This window comes from Diceros bicornis, chromosome 12, assembly GCF_020826845.1.
Source record: "Diceros bicornis minor isolate mBicDic1 chromosome 12, mDicBic1.mat.cur, whole genome shotgun sequence".
NCBI lineage: Eukaryota > Metazoa > Chordata > Mammalia > Perissodactyla > Rhinocerotidae > Diceros > Diceros bicornis.
In genome coordinates, this window is record NC_080751.1 from 16,085,179 (window position 1) to 16,106,901 (window position 21,723).

Here is a 21,723-nt window from a genome sequence, read left to right on the forward strand (position 1 = left end):
TTCCTCTATTTTGTATGTGGCACGCTGCCACAGCATGGCTTGATGATCAGAACCTGTGAACCCCGGGCTGCTGAAGCAGAGCATGTGAACTTAACCACTGTGCCACTGGGCCGGCCCCTGTGTTTTACATTTTTGACAAATGTTTTCTACATGGTTGAAAAATACACAAATGTACACAAATATGCATATACATGTATATATACACAAATGTATATATACATTTTTTTATAGACAGAAATAGATGAGTATGGGATTCTTTGTCAGTAAATTTACACCTTAATCTTGGCTCTGTGACTTGGCAAGTAATTTATCTAATCTGTGACTCAGTTTATTTGTATGTAAAATGAAGATAATAGTATTAGCCTCTATCATGGGGTGGTTTTGAGGTTAAGCAAGATAATACATAAGAAGTATTTAGAAGTCCTTTATAAATAGTAAACATGACATAAATGCTAATTATTATAAATACTGCAGTGTTTATATTATACTATTTATGTACATATGCACTGCGTATATTTATATTGTGTTAATATGTGGAATAGGTGCACATGAATTTTTTCACTAATCTGTTTTCTGTATTATATTTTTGAACTTTACCACTTTTTAGAAAACTCTCAAACTTAAAGTAAACTTTGGAATTCATCAGTGAGTTTAATTTTCTTCTGAAACATGTCAATTTGGGAAAAATGTTGAGTATAATAGTCTTTAACCGAAAGATGTGATGTTTTCAGAAGGAATGGGAGATCACTGATGGCAAATCTTAGTCATGATGTACAGTTCTTGGTTTGAAGGTGTTGGTTAATGAGATTAGTATATCCTTTTCCTGAATTGGAAAGATGACTTTTTGGCATAAGCAGGCTCATGATCAACCAGGGACTCTCCATCAGTATATAAAATGACAGTTTTTTGTTACTAGTATAAAGCATGTTCCTACCTCTTAAGGCACTAAAGAGTTCATTCTATTTCTGTTGTAGACAGTACATTATTCTAGAAAGAGCAGTCTGCAGACTAGGGTTTGAGTACTAGTTTTCTGAACCTCTAAAATAGAGATGACAATGATACTGCTATTATGCTGTTTATCTTGCATAGTTATCATGTCGTCTTGATGGATTTGCCATTTTATCATTATATAATGTCTTTCTTTTTCTTTTGTAACTATTTTTGTCTTCAAGTTTATTTTGTCCAATTTTAACTTTCTTTTGGTTTATCCAGCTAATCTTTTAGTTACTGTTTGCATAGATTATCTTTTCCATCCTTTTGTTTTCAACCTATTTGTGTCTTTGACTCTAAAGTGAATCTCTTATAGAAAGCTTATTGTTTGATAGTTGGATCATTTTTGTCTAAACCATTCTATAAATCTCTGCGTTTTAATTAGAGAGTTTAGTCTAGTTTCACTCATTGTAACTATTGATAAGAATTTACTTTTGCCATTTTGCTGTTTGTTTTATGTTCCTTATATCTTTTTTGTTCTTCCAATTTCTCCATTATTTTCTTTTTTTGTGTTAGATAGGTGTTTTCTAGTGTAACATTTTGATTCCCTTCTCTTTTCTTTTACTATATATTTTAAACTTACTTTCTTAGTGGTTGTCCTGGGGATTACAATTAACATCTTAATTTATGACAATATGGACTTTTATATTTACTTATGTGGTTAAACTTTACTGGTGTTCTTTATTTCCTTGTGTGGATTTGAATTACTGTCTTTTCATTTCAGCCTGAAGGACACTCTTTAGTGTTTCTTACAAGAAACACTTGTTTACTAGCAAGGTAAAGGTAAAGGGCAGGTTTACTAGCGACAAATTCTTTCAGTTTTTATTTGTCCGGGAGTGTCTTAATTTCTCCTTCATCGTGAAGCATAGTTTTGCCAGATAATAAATTCTTGGTTATCGGTTTTTTCTTTCAGCACTTTTTTTTTTCTTTTTGAACCATAACTATATCATAGCTTTATTGCTGTTAGTCATCAGACCCATGCCTATCAACTCTGAAGGGTTTTTTTGTTTTATTTTTGGTAAAATTTGGTATTCTCTGACCAGTGCAGAAAACTTGGGTATTTTCTAGTAAAACAAGTAAAGAGCTTTTTAAAATGTGAACAGAAATTTATTTACTTGTATAAAAATTTTAGGTAACATTGAAAATTACCCAGGTATATCTTCGAAAGTTTTGCTTTACAAATGTTAGAAATGGTTTTAAAATGTTAATACTGAACTTATAGTTGAAGTTCCTAACCTTGATGTGACTCAAATTTTTTCTTATTAATTTCTGAAGAATTTAATTTACCATAAAAACAACTCTGACAGTTAAATGAATATAGTCTGAAATATTACTACACTCAGCATTCAATATTGAAGATTTTTCCATCCCTATTAATAGCTTGCTATTGTCATTCTGTATTACATGATAAGTACCAAGAAATATGCATTTTAGTAAATCATTTGCTAGTGAATAATATTTTATACAAATGAAACCAAAGGAATTTCATACAGTTTAAATATCGAGATTCAATCCTCCAAAGAAAATATCCTGAATTTAAAATTTGTTTCACAAATGAAGAGGGCTTAGCTTTTACGGGACAGTCTTTGGCACAGTCAGGCTTTTATCAGAGCTGAGCCCTGGATGAGGAGCTGAGACTGGGCTCAGGCTGACTCGTAGAACGACCTGTCATCCAGATCCCTAAATAAGCCACTTTGTCTCTGGTTCTCTAATTTTCCAATCGTACAAGAAGGAGACTAATACTTCTCTGTGTGTGTAAGATTGTAACATTTGTAATAAAATCCATGCCTTCTATAATCAATACCTCTGCCTATTACTCCAAACATAAAAAAATGTATGATGTAGAAAAAAAGTAGTAAAGTTTACTTCACCTAAACTTGAAGTTGGACTCTGGGAGATTATTTTAGTCAGCTTCGGGCTTTAAGCCTTGGAAATAATCTTAAGATGCCAATGATGGTAGAATTTTCATAATTAAAGCAATTGTTTCATTCCTTCATGCCAAAATTTCACTTCATGAAAATTATAATATTTAAAGGAACTTGTATTGACCTAGAATGAACATTTGATGAATCATTTCACTTGAAGAAATTTCTTCTTCTTCAAAAAAGTATTTTTAGCATAGCTGTTGGTTTTTCATTACAAAATTCTTACTAAATCTTAAACAGCTCGTCCTGTGGAAAATTATTTGTGACAATTTGCTTGAAATTATTATTTCAGAATTTATGGAATAACATATGGAAAATGTATGTGTGAGAGTGTACATTTTTTAAAGCAAGAAGTTTTTAAGAGATTATGGGATAGAAAGAAGGAATGCAAGACTCAAAGTGTGGATACTCTTAAATGACAACTTACCAATAAATGGACCACTAATATGTAGTAATTTTAGTGCAAACAGACATGTATTTTGTGTGGCATGGGCCACCTGTTGAATGGGAAGACTCCAGGTGGAGGGTTAAGGACATAAAACCACGGGAGTCTTTAGGGTGGGTCCTCAACTTAGTAAAAATAAAAAAGTACTGTGTTTCTTGACAACTGGCCCCTAAATTTTCTTTCTCTACTTGAGAGTATGTCAATGACGTGTGTTCAGGGACTTTGGCCAAACAGTTTTCGAAGGTTTATGAAGCACTGAACCTGACTTGCTAATATTTATCATGTCTACAAACACATTTTAAAATATTTATATTGCAACCTATATAAAAATAAAACTATGAACAGCCGGACAAGAACACTGGTCTACTCGCCGAACTTTTTTCCAAGTTCCTTGACATCGAGGATTGCCAATTGCTTGCCAATGAAGAGTTTGATTTCCGTCAGAGTCCAGGCCATCTCCAGAACAAAGAAGGCTCACAGAGTTCATAGCTGGAGGCTGACAATCTACACACACGGTGTACCCCTCTCGGAGATACTGCATCCATCGAGTCAGAGGTCGGTTTTCCATAGCACAGTGAGGAGTCAATGATTCTATCTTGAACTCCATACAGTAGCCGGCATCCTCTGTGTCTGTAGACCACTGTGGAGAAGCGGCTTGTCTGGTTCTCTCCTTGTTGAACGCAGAGGTAGTTATAAAGGCAGGGACGAAGGAGTGGCCGCAGTTCTGGCCCTGGGGCGTCCAGTACTCCAGGCAGCCGGCTGTCTCCTCCAGGGGCGGGCAGGGCGCCCCTCCGTTCAGGGGCTCCTGCTGCACCGAGCGCCTCCGCACGCGGGCCGTGGGCTTGTACTGGTCGGCGCAGCCACTCCAGGAGCTCCACTCCCCCACGATGCACGGGTGAGCTGGGCACGCCCTGGAGTAGTCGAAGCAGCAATCCCCGGTGAGGCGGCAGGCTTGGTCGCAGAAGCACGTCCTGTAGACGCTGTCCAGCCTCCAGCCGTGGGCGAAGCAGGCGGGGTCCCGGCCCGGGCAGCAGTGCCCCGCCTCGGCGCAGCCGGCCAGGGCCCTGGGCCACAGCCGCGCCAGCGCACACAGCGCCATCCACAGAGCCCTCATGGCCAGCGCTCCGGGGCGCCCGTGAAGCCACAGACCTTCGGGGCAGGTGCGGTGCTCCTCCGAGAGGGCGGCCCGGAGTAGCCTGAGCGGCCGGAGACGCGCAGCCCCTCTTTCAGCACTTTGAATGTCATCTCACTACCTTCTGGTCTTCATGGCTTCTGATGAGAAATTGCCTGTTGATCTTACTGAGAATCCTTATTACATGACAAGTTGCTTCTTGCTGCTTTCAAGATTGTCTTTTGACGCTTTGATTATAATGTTCTTTGGTGTCAGTCTCTTTGAGTTTATCTTACTTTGAGTTTGTTGAACTTCTTGGATTTGTATATTCATGTCTTTCATCAAATTATGGAAATTTTTGCCCACTATTTCTTCAAATATTCTTTCTGGTCCTTTCTGCCTCTCCTCTCCTTCTTGGACTTTCATAATGCATATGTTGGTATGCTTGATGGTGTTCCACAGGTCTCTTAGGCTGTTTCATTTTTCTTCATTTTTTTGCTCCTCAGACTGCATAATCTTAATTGACCTATCATCAAGGTAGTTGATTATTTTCTGTGTATTTACATCTGCTGTTAAACTCCTCTAGTGAATTTTTTATTTCAATTATTATACTTTTCAATTTAAGGATTTCTATTTGGTTCCTTTTCTTAGTTGTTGTCTCTATTGATATTCTCTATTTGGTGAGACATCCTTCTCATGGTTTCCTTTAGCTCTTTGTCCATGGTGTCCTTTAGCTCTTTGAGCATATTTAAAATGGTTGATTAAAGTCTTTGCTTAGTAAATCCACTGTCTCAGTTTCTTAGGGACACTTTCTGTTAGTTTCTTTTTTTCCTGTGTATGGTCCATACTTTATTGTTTCTTTGTATGCCTCGTAATTTTTTGTTGAAAACCAGACATTTTTAATATCATCATGTGATAACTCTAAAAATTATATTACCCTCCCTCTCCAGGGCTTGTTGTTGCTGCTGGTTGTAGTTGTTGTTTGTTTAGTGAATTTCCTGAACTAATTTTGTAAAGTCTGTATTCTTTATCGTGTGTGACCACTGAAGCCTCTACTCTATTAATTTAGTGGTTGGCTAATCATATGGCAGAGATTTCCTTAAACTCTAAGCTTCAGCTGTTTTTTCTTGATTAATCATTCCCTTGGTCACTGCAAGCGTTTGTTTAATATCAGGAGTTCTGAGAGTTGATTCTGACCATTTTTGCTAGTTTCCTCATTGTTTTTGTGGAGAGATGGACATTTGGAGTTTCCTACCCTGTCATTTTTGCTCCTGACTTTTGAGGAACCACGTTCATTCATTCATCCAATAAAAATTTATCGAGTCCTTGCTATGTTCCAGGCACTGCTGGGGCTTGCACTTATGTAGCATTCAAAATACCAAGCTTCCTGGCAAAGCCTGAAGGCAAGGGGGATAGGAAGCTACCATTCATTGGTGCCTGTGAGCACTATTATATAGTATCTGCTTTTTTGTTTTCATTCACAATTTCATAGTGATCAGAGGAGTTGAGCATCTTTTCTTATGTATATTGACCAGTTTCATTTCCTCTGCTAACAATTGGGAACTCATAAACTTTGTCCAGTGTTTTCTGTTGGGTTGTTTGCTTTTACTTACTGATTTGTAAGAATCTTTATATATCATGTATATTAATCTTTTATTGTGTGTTTTAGAAATACATTTCTGCATTTTGTTTTTTGACTTACTTCACGTTGCAAGTTCTTATACAGAACTTTAACATTTTGTTATAGTAAAATCTACCAGTCTTTTTCTTTCATGCTTCTGAGTTTTATGTCTTACTTAAAAGGGCCTTCCTTACCTCAAAATTGTAAAAACAGTATTCTGAGTTTTCTATAGATATCTGGTATTGATTTTTAATTGAAATTTCTATAGAGATCATTGTAGGTTCACATACGGTTGTAAGAAATAATAGAGAGATCCTGTGTACCCTTTACCCAGTTTCCTCCAGTGGTAACATTTTATAAAACAATCATACAATATTACAACCAAGATGTTGACATGATAGAATCCACTGACGTTTAGCTTTCTATGTTTTACTCATAGTCATTTGCATGTGTGTATTTAGTTCTATACAGTTTTATCTCATGTAAGTTGGTGTGTTCATCACCACAGTCAATATACCGAACAGTTTCATCACAATAAGGATCCCTTGTATTGCCCTTTTCTAATCACATTCACCTCCCTGCTGCCCCACCCCCCACTCCTGGTAACCGTTAATCTCTATTTTTAAAATTTTGCCATTTTAAAATTATTATATAAATGGATCATACAGTATGTAACCTTTTGGAATTGGATTTTCTTCTCACTCAGCAAAATTCTCTGGAGAGTCATCCAAGTTGTTTGTGTATTAATAAATGTTTTTCCTTTTTTATTGCTGAATAGTATTCCATGATATGGATGTACCACAGTTTAACTACTTACCTATTGAAGGACATGTAGGCTGCTTGCAGTTTTTTGGCTGTGGTATAATAAGAAATACATATTTAGTCTTTGTTCCCTGTTCCTGGCTCAGAGCTCCTAAAACTCTTGGAATTTCTTGAGTGATAGGAGTGATAAGAGTATCTTTTGTTATTTTTAACAAGCCCCTTTTAACCATACCTGAATTTATGCTAAAAAGGTGACTCTTGGTGGGCCCCCAGATAGCTTTAGGATGGGTACTGGTCACCATGAAGGCCAAGCTTTGATTAGAGGGTTGGAACTTTCAGCCCCATGCACCAAGCTCTGGGGAATGGAGAGGGGCTCGAGATTGAGTTCAGTCACAAATAATTAGTGATTTAATTAATCATGCTTATGTAATGAAACTGCCATAAAAATCCCTAAAGGACAGAGTTTGGAGAGCTTCTGAGTTGGTGAGCCCATTCAAGTGCTAGGAGGGTGGTGTGCCTGAAAAGGGCATGGAGCTTCACACACCGTCTTTCTCCCATACCTTGCTCTGTGGATCTCTCTCATTTGCCTGTTCTTGAGTTGTATTCTTTATAATAAACCAGTAACAGTAAGTAAAGTGTTTTCCTGAGTTCTGTGAGTTGTTCTAGTAAATTATTGAACCTGACTTGGGGAAGGGTGGGCCTGGGAACCTCTGAATTTGTAGTTGCCCAGGCAGAAGTATGGGTAGCCTGGATAACCCATTTGTAATTGGTGTCTGAAGTGGGGGCAGTCTTGTGGGACTGAGCCCTTTACTTGTAGGGTCTGACATTAACTCTAGTATTTAGTGTCAGAATTGAACTGAATTGTAGGACACTCCCTTGGTGTAAGAGAATCAGAGAATCGGTGTAGGTCAAGACACCAAGTATTTGGTGTCAAATGGAGAAAGAACCTTTCATTCGCTGTTATGAATAAAGCTGCTATGAACATTTATGTACAAGTTTTTGTATTTTTTGGTCAACATAAATGGTCGATTCTCTGGAATTTCAAGTGCCCAGGAGTGCAGTTGCTGGATTGTATGATGAGTGTAAATTTTTAAAGAAACTGCCAAACTATTTTCTTGAGTGACTATACTGTTTTACATTCTCGGCAGTAATGTATAAGAGATCCAGTTTTGCTGCATCCTTGCCGGCATTTGATGTCACTATTTTTTATTTTAGCCGTTCTGATGTATGGTGATATTGTAATATTGTTTATTATGATTAAATTTTAAGTCCATCTTTATTATTGTGTTCTGCAGAATGACCAATTTATTATTTGCACTGCTTGTGTGAGATTTACTGTTGCTGCCTGTTTATGTTTTTGCAGATGTGGCCTGTTGCTTTCCTAAAGATTGCCAATACTTATAAACTTTCTTTATGAGACTGGGTAGTGATATTAATGAATGTAATGTTTTGTTTTTTTTTTTTTTTTATAATTTTGTTAATTTATTTTTCCCCCAAAGCCCCAGTAGATAGTTGTATGTCATAGTTGCACATCTTTCTAGTTGCTGTATGTAGGATGCGGCCTCAGCATGGCTGGAGAAGCGGTGTGTCGGTGCGCGCCCGGGATCCGAACCCGGGCCGCCGGCAGTGGAGCGCGCTCACTTAACCACTAAGCCACGGGGCCGGCCCTGAATGTAATGTTTTGATATTGTATAACATTATATGTCAGCATTTGGAAGACCTGCACAACTCAGTGAACCAGTATTTTTCAAGTGACCAATGCCTGATGTTGCAGAATCATAGATGGGTAAAAGATTCATTTGAAATATAAGATAGACCAATGGATTTTAACCTAAAACTTGTGGAGTTTTGAGGCTGTATCAAAAATTTATGGATATATAAAATTATCTGAAAAGGCTTTAAAACTTCATATTTTTTCCAACTACATATGTGTGAGGCTGGGTTTTCTTCATATACTGTGAGCAAAACCACACATTGCAATAGATTTGAATGCAGAATTGGTTACAGAATTCAGATGTTTTCTCTTAAGCCAGACATTAAAGAGATTTGCACAAATGTTAAACAAACTCTTATTTTTTTTTTGTTTTGGAACATATAATTATTTTTCATAAAATATATTCTTTAACATGTAAAGGGCTTATTGTTAGTTTTAGATAAATTAATATTTTCTAATTTCTCAGTTTTAATTTCTAATATAGTAAATGTATATATATAATATATATATAATCCATATAAACAAAAGTTCTTTAGAGTCTTCAATAATTTTTAATAGTGTAAAGGGCTTCTTTGTCTAAAAAGTTTGAGAACTGCTAGTTTAGATGAAAGGAAACTGAAGAGACATGACAACTGAATGTAATACATGATCCTAGACTGGATGCTCTCCAGGAGGAAATGAGAATGCTGTAGAGCGTTGGGCCAGTGGACAAAACTGGAATATGGACTGTGGATTAAATTATAATTGTATTGATATAAATTTCTTGAATTTGATAAGTGTACTGTAGTTAGGTAAGAGAGGAAATAAACACTGCAGTTTTAAAGGCATATAATGTATGCCAAATATTCTCAAATGGTTTAGAAAAATAAACAGGCATGTATGTATATATAGAAAGAGTGATAAAACAAATGTGGCAAAAATGTTGCAAGTTGGTGAATTCTGCATAAAGGCCATACAGGAGTTCTCTCTATTATTTGTACAATGTGAAATTATTTCAAAATAAAAAATTTTGAAGTAATATAATGAATCTTTTAAAAGCAGATTTTTACACGTTAATTGGTGTTTGTAAATGACTGAAATATTTTGAATAGTTGATACACTATGTAAAAACTTTGGAGTTTTCACCACTTTTCAGAGGATGCTCTTTGTGCTTTGTGCTTTGCTGCCCCCTAGTGACTTTTATGCTCATCAGCAGTTCATTCTGCAAGTACAACAACTTGGGAATTTAGAGCTCTGTAGTTAGTCATCATTTAAAAATAACTTAGTATCAAGTAAAAGAATTTTTTAAGGAGGGGAGGAAGATACTACTATGAAGCCATATGTCATGGTCTCTTTTTTTCTTTGAATTTTTTTGAAAATAGCATTTTTATTTTTGTGGTTCCTTTGTATTATATTCTCAGTACCCTCTTCCCCCTCCTCATCTAACAGCAACAGTAAAACTTATTGTATACTCTTCCCCTCTCTTTTCCTTACCACTAAATATCAGTCAATAATATTACTTTAATGTTTTACTTCATAGTCTTAATATACTTAGAATTCTGTGCTTAGAATTCTGCTAGCCTGTTATCTCTCATTTGCTATTCGAAAATCTCAAAGCCTGTGAAAACCATTTGTTGTCAAAACCTGCCTGAATTCATTTGGCAACAAAACCTGACCTGAGTTGACATGAGATAGTGATAGTCTTTATATTTACCACTGTGTGGATATTCCTACATTTTGCTGCAGAAATACTAATGTGACTGATCAGGGAATGCTTCTTAAGACCTCACTGGGGATGTTATGTAATATATGACATATACACTATTTTTGTTTTTTAAAATTTGCAGGATTCTGAAATATGAAACATTTCTACTCCAAGGGTTTTGGATTAGGGCTTGTAGACCTGTACTTGATTTGCTTAGCTTTGACTGCTGGTTATCAGGTATGAGGCAGTCCACCAGCTTATTCAACTTTCTGCCTTTTCTCTCTTACTTTTATTAGTTGTATAATTTTTCCATACTGTTTTTACATACCATATTTTGTCAGTGTTAATCTGATCTTGTTTTTGCCTTAGAGTTGCAGTTAAATATGTTCACTTGTTACTGCCCCTCCTTTTTGTTAAAGTTTCTCCTGTCCTCTAGTTTGGTTGGAGTTCCTTCTCTAGTAGTTGCCTTAAGAAGGACTTATATGAACAGTAATTTTTGAGTTATTGTGTATTCAGAATGGCTTCTCTGTAGACTTTATACTTAAAGGATAGCTTGGTTGAACTTAAAATTCTTGGTTTGTATTCCTTGAGTATCTTGTCTTCTGGTGTTCAGTGCTATTGTGGAAAGGTCTGATGCCTGCTGGATTTTCTTTACCTGATAATTGACATTATTATTATTTTTTTAGATGTCTGTTGGTTCTTCTTTTTCTAATCTTTAGGAATTACTCTAAAGATTACAACTTGCATCCCTTACTCATTAGCATGTAATATAAATTGATACTTTTATCACTTCCTTGACACCCTTTTCCACATCTTAAGCTATTGCTGTCATGAATTTTAGTTTTACATGTCATTTAGTGCCCACAAGACATTATCCGTATTATTTTGTAGACTCAGTATTCATTTATGTTTATCCTTTTTGGTTGATTTTTATTTCCTCCTCCATTTCTATGCTTCAATCTGAGATCACTGTCTTTTTGCCTGAAGAACTCTTTTTAGTATTTATTTTAGTGCAAGCCTACAACTCATACATTCTCTCATTTTTTTTGCTTGTTTGTATGAAAAATGTCTTTATTTTGCCTTAATTCTTTTGAAATTGTGGTAAAACATACATAACAAAATTTATCATTTTAACCATTTTCAAGTGTACAGTTTAGTGGCGTTAAGTCTATTCACATTGTTGTGCAACGATCACCATCACCCATCCCCATTACTTTCATAACGTTCCTACACTGAAACTCTGTACCCCTTAAACAATAAATCCCCATTATCCCCTTCCTCAGTCTCTGGCAGCCATCACTTTCTGTCTCCGTGAATCTGACTATTCTGTGTACTTCATGTAAGTGGAATCATACAGTATTTGTCCTTTTGTGGCTAGCTTATTTCACTTAGCTTAATGTCTTCAGGATACATCCATGTTGTAGCATGTGCCAGAATTTTCTTCCTTTTTAAGGCTGAATAATATTCCATTGCATGTGAACCATATTTTGTTTATCTATTCATCTGTTGATGGACACTTAGGTTGCTTCCTCCTTTTGGATGTTGTGAATAATGCTGCTATGAACATGGATGTATAAATATGAGTCCCCACTTTCAATAAATAAGTATTTGAGTCCTTGCTTTCAATTTTTTTGGGTATATATCGAGAAGTGGAATTGCTGGATCATATGGTAATTTTATTTTTAATTTGAGGAATTGCCAAACTGTTTTCCATAGTGGATGCACCATTTTACATTGCTTGTCTTAATTTTTTTTTGTGTGAGGAAGATTAGCCCTGCTAACATCCAATGCCAATCCTCATCTTTTTGCTGAGGAAGACTGGCGCTGGGCTAACACCTGTGCCCATCTTCCTCTACTTTATATGGGATGCCACCACAACATGGCTTGACAAGCAGTGCCTCGGTGTGCACCCAGGATCTGAACCTGCGAACCCCGGGCCGCCGCAGCAGAGTGCATGCACTTAACTGCTATGCCACCAGGCTGGCCCCTATTGTCTTAATTTTTAAAGGACTTTTTTTTAGTAGTTTTAGGATTCCACGCTGGCAGTTTATTTTTTTCAGTACTTTAAGGTATCAGTCAGTTCTTATTTGACGTATCTTTTCTGTTAAAAAGTTAGCTCTTAATCCTATTGTTGTTCCTTTAACATTTTCTCCTTTGTTTTCAGTTTTCTGCAGTTTTACTATGATGTGCTTAGGTAGGTTTTTTTGTATTCATCCTGTCTGGGGTTTTTTAAGGCTTGAAACTGAGGATTGATGTCTTTCATTAGTTTTGGAAATAGTTAACTATCATGTCTTTAAGTATTGCTTCTGCCCCATTGCAGAAAGACTAGACCCCTTTCAGGGGAGTCACAAATTCAAACTATTTTCATAATATAACTAAGATGTTATTTGCTTTTTTTTACTCACATTCTTGCAGGAGAATACAGTGGAGTATTCCAGAGGCTACGTGATATGTGAAGACATCTTTGTTTTATTGGCTAATGTAATATATGCTTGTGTATTTTCATGTTTAAATATTTTTCAGTTTTAATTTCTAATGTGGTAAATGTCAATAACTATAACCACATATACAAAAGTTCTTGGGGACCTCAGTATTTTTTAAGAGTATGAAAATATCCTTAGGCCAAAAAGTTTGACTGCTGTGTTAGGCCTTTTGACTATGTCCTGTGTGATTCGTATTTCTTATAGTCTTCTGTATTTTACATCCTTTTATTTTCCTCATTATGCTTCAATCTGGATATTTTCTATTGATTTATCGTCACTAATCCTCTCTTGCTGATAAACCATATATAGAGTTCTTAATTTTAAAAATTACATTTTTCACTTTGAATTTTCTCCTCAATTTTTAAATAGCATAGATTTCAAGGCTGTGGTGAAATTCCCCATCTTTTCATCTATTTTGTTCATCTTTTTCCTTTTTTTTCTTGTCATATTAATTATACCCATTTTAAAGTCCTTTTCTGATAATGTCAATATCTGGATCATCTGTGGATCTTGATTTTCAGTCATGTGATCCTCTCCCTTGGCATGCCTGGTAATTTTGGACTGAATGGGGATAAAAAAAATTGTGGAGGTTCTGGATAACCTTATCCACCTCTTAGGGAAAGAGAAGGTTCCCTGCCCCCCAGCCCTCCCTTTTCAGTAAGGCAGATAGAGTGGCAATGACCTCCTCAATCCAGTCAGGGACAGAGCTGGCTAAATCTAGGGTTTGGTGTTGGCAAGGCTGTGGCTGCCTCTGGTTCGGTACTGCCTTGTGGTGTAGTCCTCCATGTATTCCAAAGAGTCTGGAATGATGATTAGGGCCTCTTCCCTCAGGTGGATACTGAATTCTAATCTTTATTTCCTCCACACCTCAAAACTTCCTAGAACTTGGTTCTGCTTCTCAGAGGCTTTTTGCTTGTCTTCATAGCATCTTGCCCAGTGTAGCTTAAGAAATCATCACATGTGTGGAGGGAAAAACAGAAGAGTTTTCTTCCCATTTTTCCTCTATAGGATCTTTACCTCTTAAGTCTCTAATTTATATCATTTCAGCTCCGCGAAACTGTCAAAAACTGATTTCTCTACCTCTTAGTCATAGCCTTCTGCTCAATCTCTTTATTGGAAATTTAGTCTCCTTACTTGTGTGCGGATTTGGCAAATGCGTTGAGGGGAAAAGTGACTGAAGAATGTTGGCTCAGCCCCTCTCATTTTTCCCCTGATCTCCAGCATTTTGTTCCCTTAATTCTTATTGCCTTAGCAGCGCTCTGTAAGTCAACCAAGAAAGAACATCACACAAGGTATGCAGAAGGCCTGGACAGATGTTAGTTTAGACTGGAGTGGAGAAAGGGGGACTTCAACAGAGAGGTTTCCAGAAAAATGGGGGAGTCCAACAAGAAAGGAATGGTAATCTTAGTGTACAACCTGGCTTAAACGTGAAGAATATTTATATGGTCTAAATAATGCAAATATTGTTTATTGGTTTTCAAAGACAAAGTACAGTTTAACCATACAAGACAATTATGATTCTGAAACAGAATATATGTCAACACAGTCAATGTAAAATTCATTTCAGCAGTTGGGAGAAGGTAAGGAAAAGAAATAAAGAGAAAGTAAGGGGAAGCTAATGCCTCACTTTACATGGTTGGGGGTCAGGATAATCTATAGTTAATGATACGAAAAATAAAAGCATAAGTATATTATTAAGAACTAAAAGCATAAGTAATTCTTAAGCATAGTATATTGTTACAAAAATAATCTTTAGAAGAACTAAAAGTGGTATAAGTATATTGAGAGGAGAGAAAGAGGAATAATATGGTATGATGAGGTAAGTCTAATCTAATAAATTATAGTGAGCAGTATCTAAAACTGATAAAAAGAAAGCAGCAATATTATCATATTTTTTTACAGATATAGACTTACCTCCAGAAAATTAAAACCAGAAACGTTTTAAAAAGTTTCTCTGGAAAATTAGAATGGAAATCCAAGAAGCTTAAAGATCCTCAAGTGGAATAATCACGAGCAACAAAACTATACCAAGGCACTACACAAAGGAATGACTACATTAGCTCAAACGATGGGAAGGGGGAAATGGAAGTATTCTCAATTAATTAACAAAGCAGGAGAAGAGGAAACTATTTACATTAATATGGTTATCTATTTGACTATGTTTAAATCTGTTATCTTGCTATTTATTTTTATTTGTCCTGTCTGTTCTTTGTCCCTTTTGTTCTCATTTCTTACTCTCATTAGCTGAATTAGGTAAATCGAATATATTTTAGTATTCTCTTGTACTCCACTATTGGTTTATTAGGTGTACCTTTTTGTTTTGTTTTATTTTTTAGCGATTGCTGTAGGGTTTACAGTGTGCATCTTTAATTTATCACAGTTGCTGTGGCCTGAATGTTTTGTGTCCCCTCAAAATTTATACGTTGATATCCTAACCCCCAATGTGATGGTATTAGGAGGTGGGGCCTTTGGGAGGTTATTAGGGTCATGAGGGTGGAGCCCTCAGGAATGGGATTCATGCCCTCATATGAAGAGAGCTGAGAGCTTGCTCTCTCCCTCTGCTCCCTGCAGTGTGAGGTTACAATGAGAAGATGGCTGTCTGATAAACCAGGTAGTGGGCCCTCACTAAACACTGGATTGGCCAGTGCCTTGATCTTGGATTTCTCGGTCTCCTAAACTGTGAGAAATAAATGTTTGTTGTTTAAGCCACCCAGTCTATGGTAATTTGTTATAGCAACCCGAACTGATTAAGACAACAATCTACCTTCAAGTGATATCATGTCTATTCATGTATAACATAAGATTCTTACAACAGTGTATTTCATTTCCCCTATTGACTTATGAGTTATTGTTAAACTATATTTTACTTTTACATATGTTATGAATTCCACAATTCATTGCTATTATTTTTGGTTTAAACGTTCAGTTATCTTTTAAATAAATTTAAAAAATGATAAAAATTTTTGTATTTACCATTTCTTATGCTCTTTATTCTTTTGTGTAGATCCATATTTTGACCTGATTTTGTTTTCTTTTTACCCAAAGAACTTCCTTTAATGTTTCTTGTAGTGCAGGTCAGCTGGCAACAAATTCTCTGAGATTTTGTTTGTCTGAAAAAATCTTTGTCCTTAGGTTTTGAAGAATATGTTTGCTGGATATAGAATTCTAGGTCTACAATTTTTCCTTCAGCCCTTTAAAGATAACTTTCCATTGTCTTCTTGCTTACATAATTTGGATGATGAGTCTGCAGTCATTTTTTGTTTCTTTGTGTGTAATGTGTCCTTTTTTCCTCCTCTGTTGTTTTTCCTTTATTACTGATTTTCAGCAATTCCAAGAAGGCTTTTCTGACTAATCCGATTCTACACTGAACATTACTTACTTTGGATTGCTATAATGCAAAGTGTGCAGGTTTAAAATGTACAGATTTAAGTATACATATTTAAACATTATATATATATATATTTTTTGGTGAAGAAGATCAGGCTCTGAGCTAACATCCATTGCTAATCTTCCTCTTTTTGCTGAGGAATGTTAGCCCTGAGCTAACATCTGTGCCCATCTTCCTCTATTTTTTGTATATGGGATGCCGCCATGCATGGCTTGATGAGCGGGTGCATAGGTCTGCACCCGGGATCCGGAACTGCGAACCCTGGGTTGCCGAAGCGGAGAGCGTGAACTTAAGCACTACGCCATGGGCTGGCCCCATATTAATTTCTGTACAGTTTTAAAATCACCTTTAATTGTATTTCCTTGTGTCCTTGCTTGCTAGTTATAGTATGGGCTCCCTCAAAGGGAAACATTCTTGTCTTTTTTTTTAGTAAATTCTCAATAAATACTTATTAAATAAGCCTATGATGGAAAAATGTCCAAACCACCTGGTATAGCCAGTTTCCCTAAATGTTTGAGAAAACAGTTTCTATTTAACTTGCTGTGCTTACTTATTTTATTATTTAATAGTCAAATTTCTCCTGCCTTTTAAAAGTATGTTTCTTCTGGTTTAGTGTATCTTTAACATTTAAAAAATTGCCCCCATTTTCCCTCATTAAGTGAATAATCAAGTTACTCCACAGATTGGAGAACTAGAGTATGATAGTGATATTTCATAGCTTTGGGAGAGTGACCTAAACATAACTCTTAGGGGAAGTATTTTACTGGTAAGCAATCTTTGTTTCTTCAGTAATGTTTGGGGCCATATTAGATCATCATTTTATTGACTTCAGAGTTGGCCTGTGTGGGGTATCGGATTCCCTAAAGAAGTGATATTCTCCAAACCAGATAGATTGATAATAGATAATTAATAATAGATAATTGATAATAGATGAATAATGAAAATATGTACTAGGCCTCAGGCAGATATCTAAATTTTAATCATAGGGTCATTTCTGAAAGGAAGGCAATTTACTTTACCTACAGTTACCCATTGTAATTCCTTAATTCCCTATATTGAACCAATCATGTAGTTTTAGTGACCTCTCTTTTCAGAAAAAAGTCTCAACATATTAAGCTAGTCTTTCCCCAACCTTTATTTTATGGTTTGAGTTTTGATATCACTCATTGTGTTAAATTTCATTTTGATTGTTTTAGGGCCATTTTTCAAAGTAAATCCTTATAGATCAAGGTTGTTTCAGATTTTATTTTTATCTTTCAGAGTTTTAAAAATAAAATTATTTTAGTATCATTTATGTAGTTGAATATATATTTGATTTCTTGGTCTAGGTATAAAGTAAAATTATTGACTAGAGTGGACACTAAAATGACTCCATGTAGAGACAATTAATGACAGAAGTGAGGTTATAATCAAAGACCATGACTATCACTAAACTAACCCTATCTTCTGTGTTGGAACACAAGGGGCTGTATATAGCAAGGCTGGCTGTGATATGCCAGGGCAGTGTTTTGGGATTATAATCCAGATCATTGGTTCTGGATGCTAATATTTGAAAATGATTTCTTGATGGAGCGTATGTGACCTCGGAATTATGAATTGTCTTAGAATTTCTTTTCAAGGGAAGGAGCATGTGAGAAGGAGGGTAAACAAAATATTTTGTTTATAATTTGCTGTAAAGATGATTTATTACAGTTTAATATTAAACAGCTCAGGAGGCCTAAAATTTATCTCACTTGGTTCTAACTGGTGTTTCTCTCCGACACATGGTGTGAATCAACTGTCCTTCCAACTTGAAAGAGCAGAGAGCTCACTGACGCAACTCCTTTGTTCTGGGGAATTGTTTCCATTGTGCCTTCAAAAGGGAGGGACATTAAAAGCTTTGGCTCATGGCAAGTTCTCTCCAAGTTAGACGCAGTTGGGGGGCTAAGTGTTGGCCCAAGGAAGTGGGGTTGGTGACTTCTTCTATATCCTGGACTTGTTTTTAAGACCGAACATTAACTTTCTCAAGCTCTCTATTTGACTTTATGTGATTAATGGTCCCTCCTTCCCCCTTAAAATGGAAGCAGAAAAACCTCATAGTTTTATGTGTTGGTGTTTTCCAGGGTTCTCCTTTCTTAGATCCTAGGGTTGCTTGTGTTTCTGCTCTTCCCCATAGTGAGTTTTCTTTTGTGAAAATATTCATCTAGTTAACAAAGGAAAACATGGAAATAGGTTGAATGACAAAAATCATTGTCTCAAAAGATCTCAGAAGACTGGAAAAATGGACTATAATTGTAATAGGTAGTAAGTTGGAGATTCAGAATATCCACTGAATGAATATAGCAATGTATAAAAACAAAAAGAGTTTATATGATTTTAAGCTTAATATACAGCACAACATGACTGCTGAAACCGCTAAAGCCTATTGTTAGGCTGTTTTAATAGAAGCTGAATGACAAGGTTAAGGATGTGTCTTATTTTCCTAATTTGACCATGCTTGATTTTAAAATGGCTAATATTTATGGCATACTTTCTGTGTGCTAGGCACTGTTTTGAATGTTTTACTTGTATTATGCCATTTAGTCTTTATACAACAACTGTGTGAAGTGGTTCCCATTATTATCTGCATTTTACAGATGTGAAAACTGAAGTATAGAGAATTTAATAACTTGCCCAATGTCACAAAATTAGTAAGTAGTAGAACTAAGACTTGAATGCAGAAAGTCTGACTTTGAAGCCTGTGCTCTTGACCACTGTGCTATACTGCCTGTTTTGTTACACTTGAAGAAGAATGTTGACTACTGGAACATGTCCAGAGGGTAAAAATCTGAAGCGAAAGGCTGTTTATATGTGGAATAGTTGAATAACTTGAGATTGTTAAGTCTGGAGAAGGGAAGGGAGGGATCAAGGACTTGTTCTCAGTGTCCTTTGAGGGCAAAAATAAGATAAATGGTGAAAATTATAGGAAGGCAGATTTTATTTTTGTATAAGAACTTTGCAACAGCTGTTGAAATAGGATTGATTGCCTTATAATGAACTTCCTTTTACTGGAGATGCTTTGGCAGAAGCTGGAGAAGTATGTGATAGAGATATCTAGAAATAATCGAACTTGTGTCTGTGAGTTTGGGCTGGATAATCTCTGAGGTTCCTTTTTGCTGTACATTTTTATATTAAAGAGAGATCTTTAAAGTGGGCTAGTCTATCCTGTCCTTAAACAAATGCTTCTACGAAAAAAAGACACAATTTTGATTCCTATTGGAAACATGGCACTCATGGTATGAGAGGAGGGGTGTGTCCTGATTTATTTTTGTCTAAAACATGAAGGTTTTTTTTGTAAATAGCTTTATGGTATTGGTAGGGAATTCTTTGCATATCATGTTAACGGGGTAGAAAACAACGGAAAATGGCCTGCTTTTCCAGTTCACAAATCAAGTTACTTAGTAATAGAACAGAAGTTCTGTCATAATAACCGTTGAGGCTCCCTTCTTCCCCTCCCATTTGAAGGATCATGAAAGAACATTAATTGGTAGACTTCATTAACTGGTGGTGCAATGGAAGGGCTCTAAGAAACTGCTATATCAATTCTCAAATTAAGAATTTCAGGGTATGAAATATATGTACATTTTAAGTACATATTGAGGGGCTGGCCCGGTGGCGCAGCGGTGAAGTTCATGCACTCTGCTGCAGCGGCCTGGGGTTCTTGGCTTTGGAACCCCGGGAGCAGACTGACATGCCGCTTGCCAGGCCATGCTGTGGCGGCGTCCCATGTAAAGTGGAGGAAGACGGCACGGATATTAGCCCAGGGCCAGTCTGCCTCAGCAAAAGAGGAGGATTGGCAATGGGTGTTAGCTCAGGGCTAATCTTACACACACACACACACACACACACACACACACACACACACACAGATACATTTTGAGACTATGATCAATAATAAGAGATGAGTAGAATAGAAGAGATACTGAATTTTAAAAATTCTGACCAGTGGTAATTGCTTCTTGGGTTTGTAGGGGATAGATTGTGAGAAGAAATTCTTGTTCTGTTTTTTAATATTTATTTGATTTTTGTATAATTATTAAAAATTAGACCCCAAGTTACCCTGAAGTGTTTATTCTTTTTTGATTTTTATTTAACATTTTATTGAGCTTCTACTGTGAACCAGGTACTATTCGAGACTTCTTAAAATGCATTTCTTTTCTTTGATTATAAAAGCAATACATGCTTATTTAAAGAAAATATAAAGTTATAGAAAAGTAGAAAGAAAAATATCACGATTCCATTATTTAAACATTGCCATTTGTATTATTTTGGTGTTTTTCTCCTCTGCCTCCCTCTTGTCCTCATCTTCGTCTGTCCCATCTTCCTCTTCTTCTCTCTATCCTTTTCCTTCATCTTATCCTTGATACAACTGTAGCAACCTGGGGAAGGTAAATGTTTCTATGTACTGGCAATGTCAGAAAGGTTGCTTCATGTGTGAAATGATGGTAATGATACCTACTCCAGTAGGATTATTTTTGAGCAATAAGTGAGTTAGTGTATATAAAATGTTCAACAGAGGGCTTAGTACATATTTTTAGAGTGCTAACTTTCACTGTTATAATTTTGAGCTGGATTTATCCTTTAATGTTCTGGGTGATAATGGTATAGTAAGATTTCCTAGATTAAATTGCTGGGTGGTTGAATGATTGGCCTCCAATTTTCTGTGCTTTTCTTATGAATTGGTATTGTAAGTAAATTTTCCCCTTCATGTTCTTGAGCAGTCATCACAAACTCAGACATACACCTCAGACTTTTTGCAGAACCGTGATCAGTTATAAATTGTCTTAGCTGTCCCACATGGTGTGTGGCAGGATTTCTCTGCATACCCCTATGATAACCATTTAATAGAACACTGAATCCAGGTCAAAATAAAGTGATGAATAATTGCTAAATAACAGGACATGTAGCATCACCCTTTGTCCAGCTCTCTGTGACTGTACATTAGTCTCTAGTCTTGGTATGAGACTGATGTTTATCATTATGATACAGAGTGCTTGACTACTTTTATTTTCTACCAAATACAAATCTTTAACAGACTCGGCCTGCCCTCCCCTTTAAAAAAAAAGACTTTGCCAACAAATTTTTTCTCTCTGAGAGTTAGCTTGGTAATTTGGAGCATATAACCGTGATGTTTGGGAGCTATCTAACTGTTTCCATTGTTGCAGCCTGATTGTCCATGGTTTAATCATCTGTAGTTAAGAAAGAAAGCAAAAAATGGCTCCAGGCTGCACAGTACCATACAAAATTTCCACCTGGAAGCAATTTTTTCAAAAAGCCCTTAGGGACTGCTGTCACCCTCCCCTTTCTGTTGGCAACAAGGACCAGAAACACCATTTCCCTTCAGAGCCAGGTCTTGTTGCAGTTTAATCATATTTCTTCTCCTAGCTTCCAGAGAAGGTTAGAGGAGAGCTAGAGAATTAACAAATTATTCCCAGACCCTTCTCTTCTCCTACAGTAGATTCCTTTGAACCTTCTAAATTCCTTCTTTTCTTCCTCTGATTCCTTCTTTTTCTATTTATCATTTTAGCTGAAGTACAAATTATTTGCACTGCTAGAACTTGAATTTACTTTTTAAGTAAGAA

General features: G+C 36.2%; 2 protein-coding genes across 4 annotated transcripts in view; one reads left to right on the forward strand and one right to left on the reverse strand.

Moving 5' to 3' along the window:
• The window catches only part of EXOC6B (exocyst complex component 6B), a 588,554-nt gene that overhangs the window by 49,244 nt on the left and 517,587 nt on the right, over positions 1-21,723 (forward strand). The window lies entirely within an intron of this gene.
• On the reverse strand, positions 3,598-4,480 carry LOC131411850 (somatomedin-B and thrombospondin type-1 domain-containing protein-like). Its single transcript, XM_058550960.1, has one exon. It carries the CDS (start codon positions 4,472-4,474, stop codon positions 3,680-3,682), a length of 795 nt encoding a protein of 264 aa, XP_058406943.1. The 5' UTR covers positions 4,475-4,480; the 3' UTR covers positions 3,598-3,679.

Excerpts from the sequence above, each read along its gene's own strand:
- LOC131411850 (XM_058550960.1), bottom strand. The coding sequence starts at position 4,474 with ATGAGGGCTCTGTGGATGGCGCTGTGTGCGCTGGCGCGGCTGTGGCCC.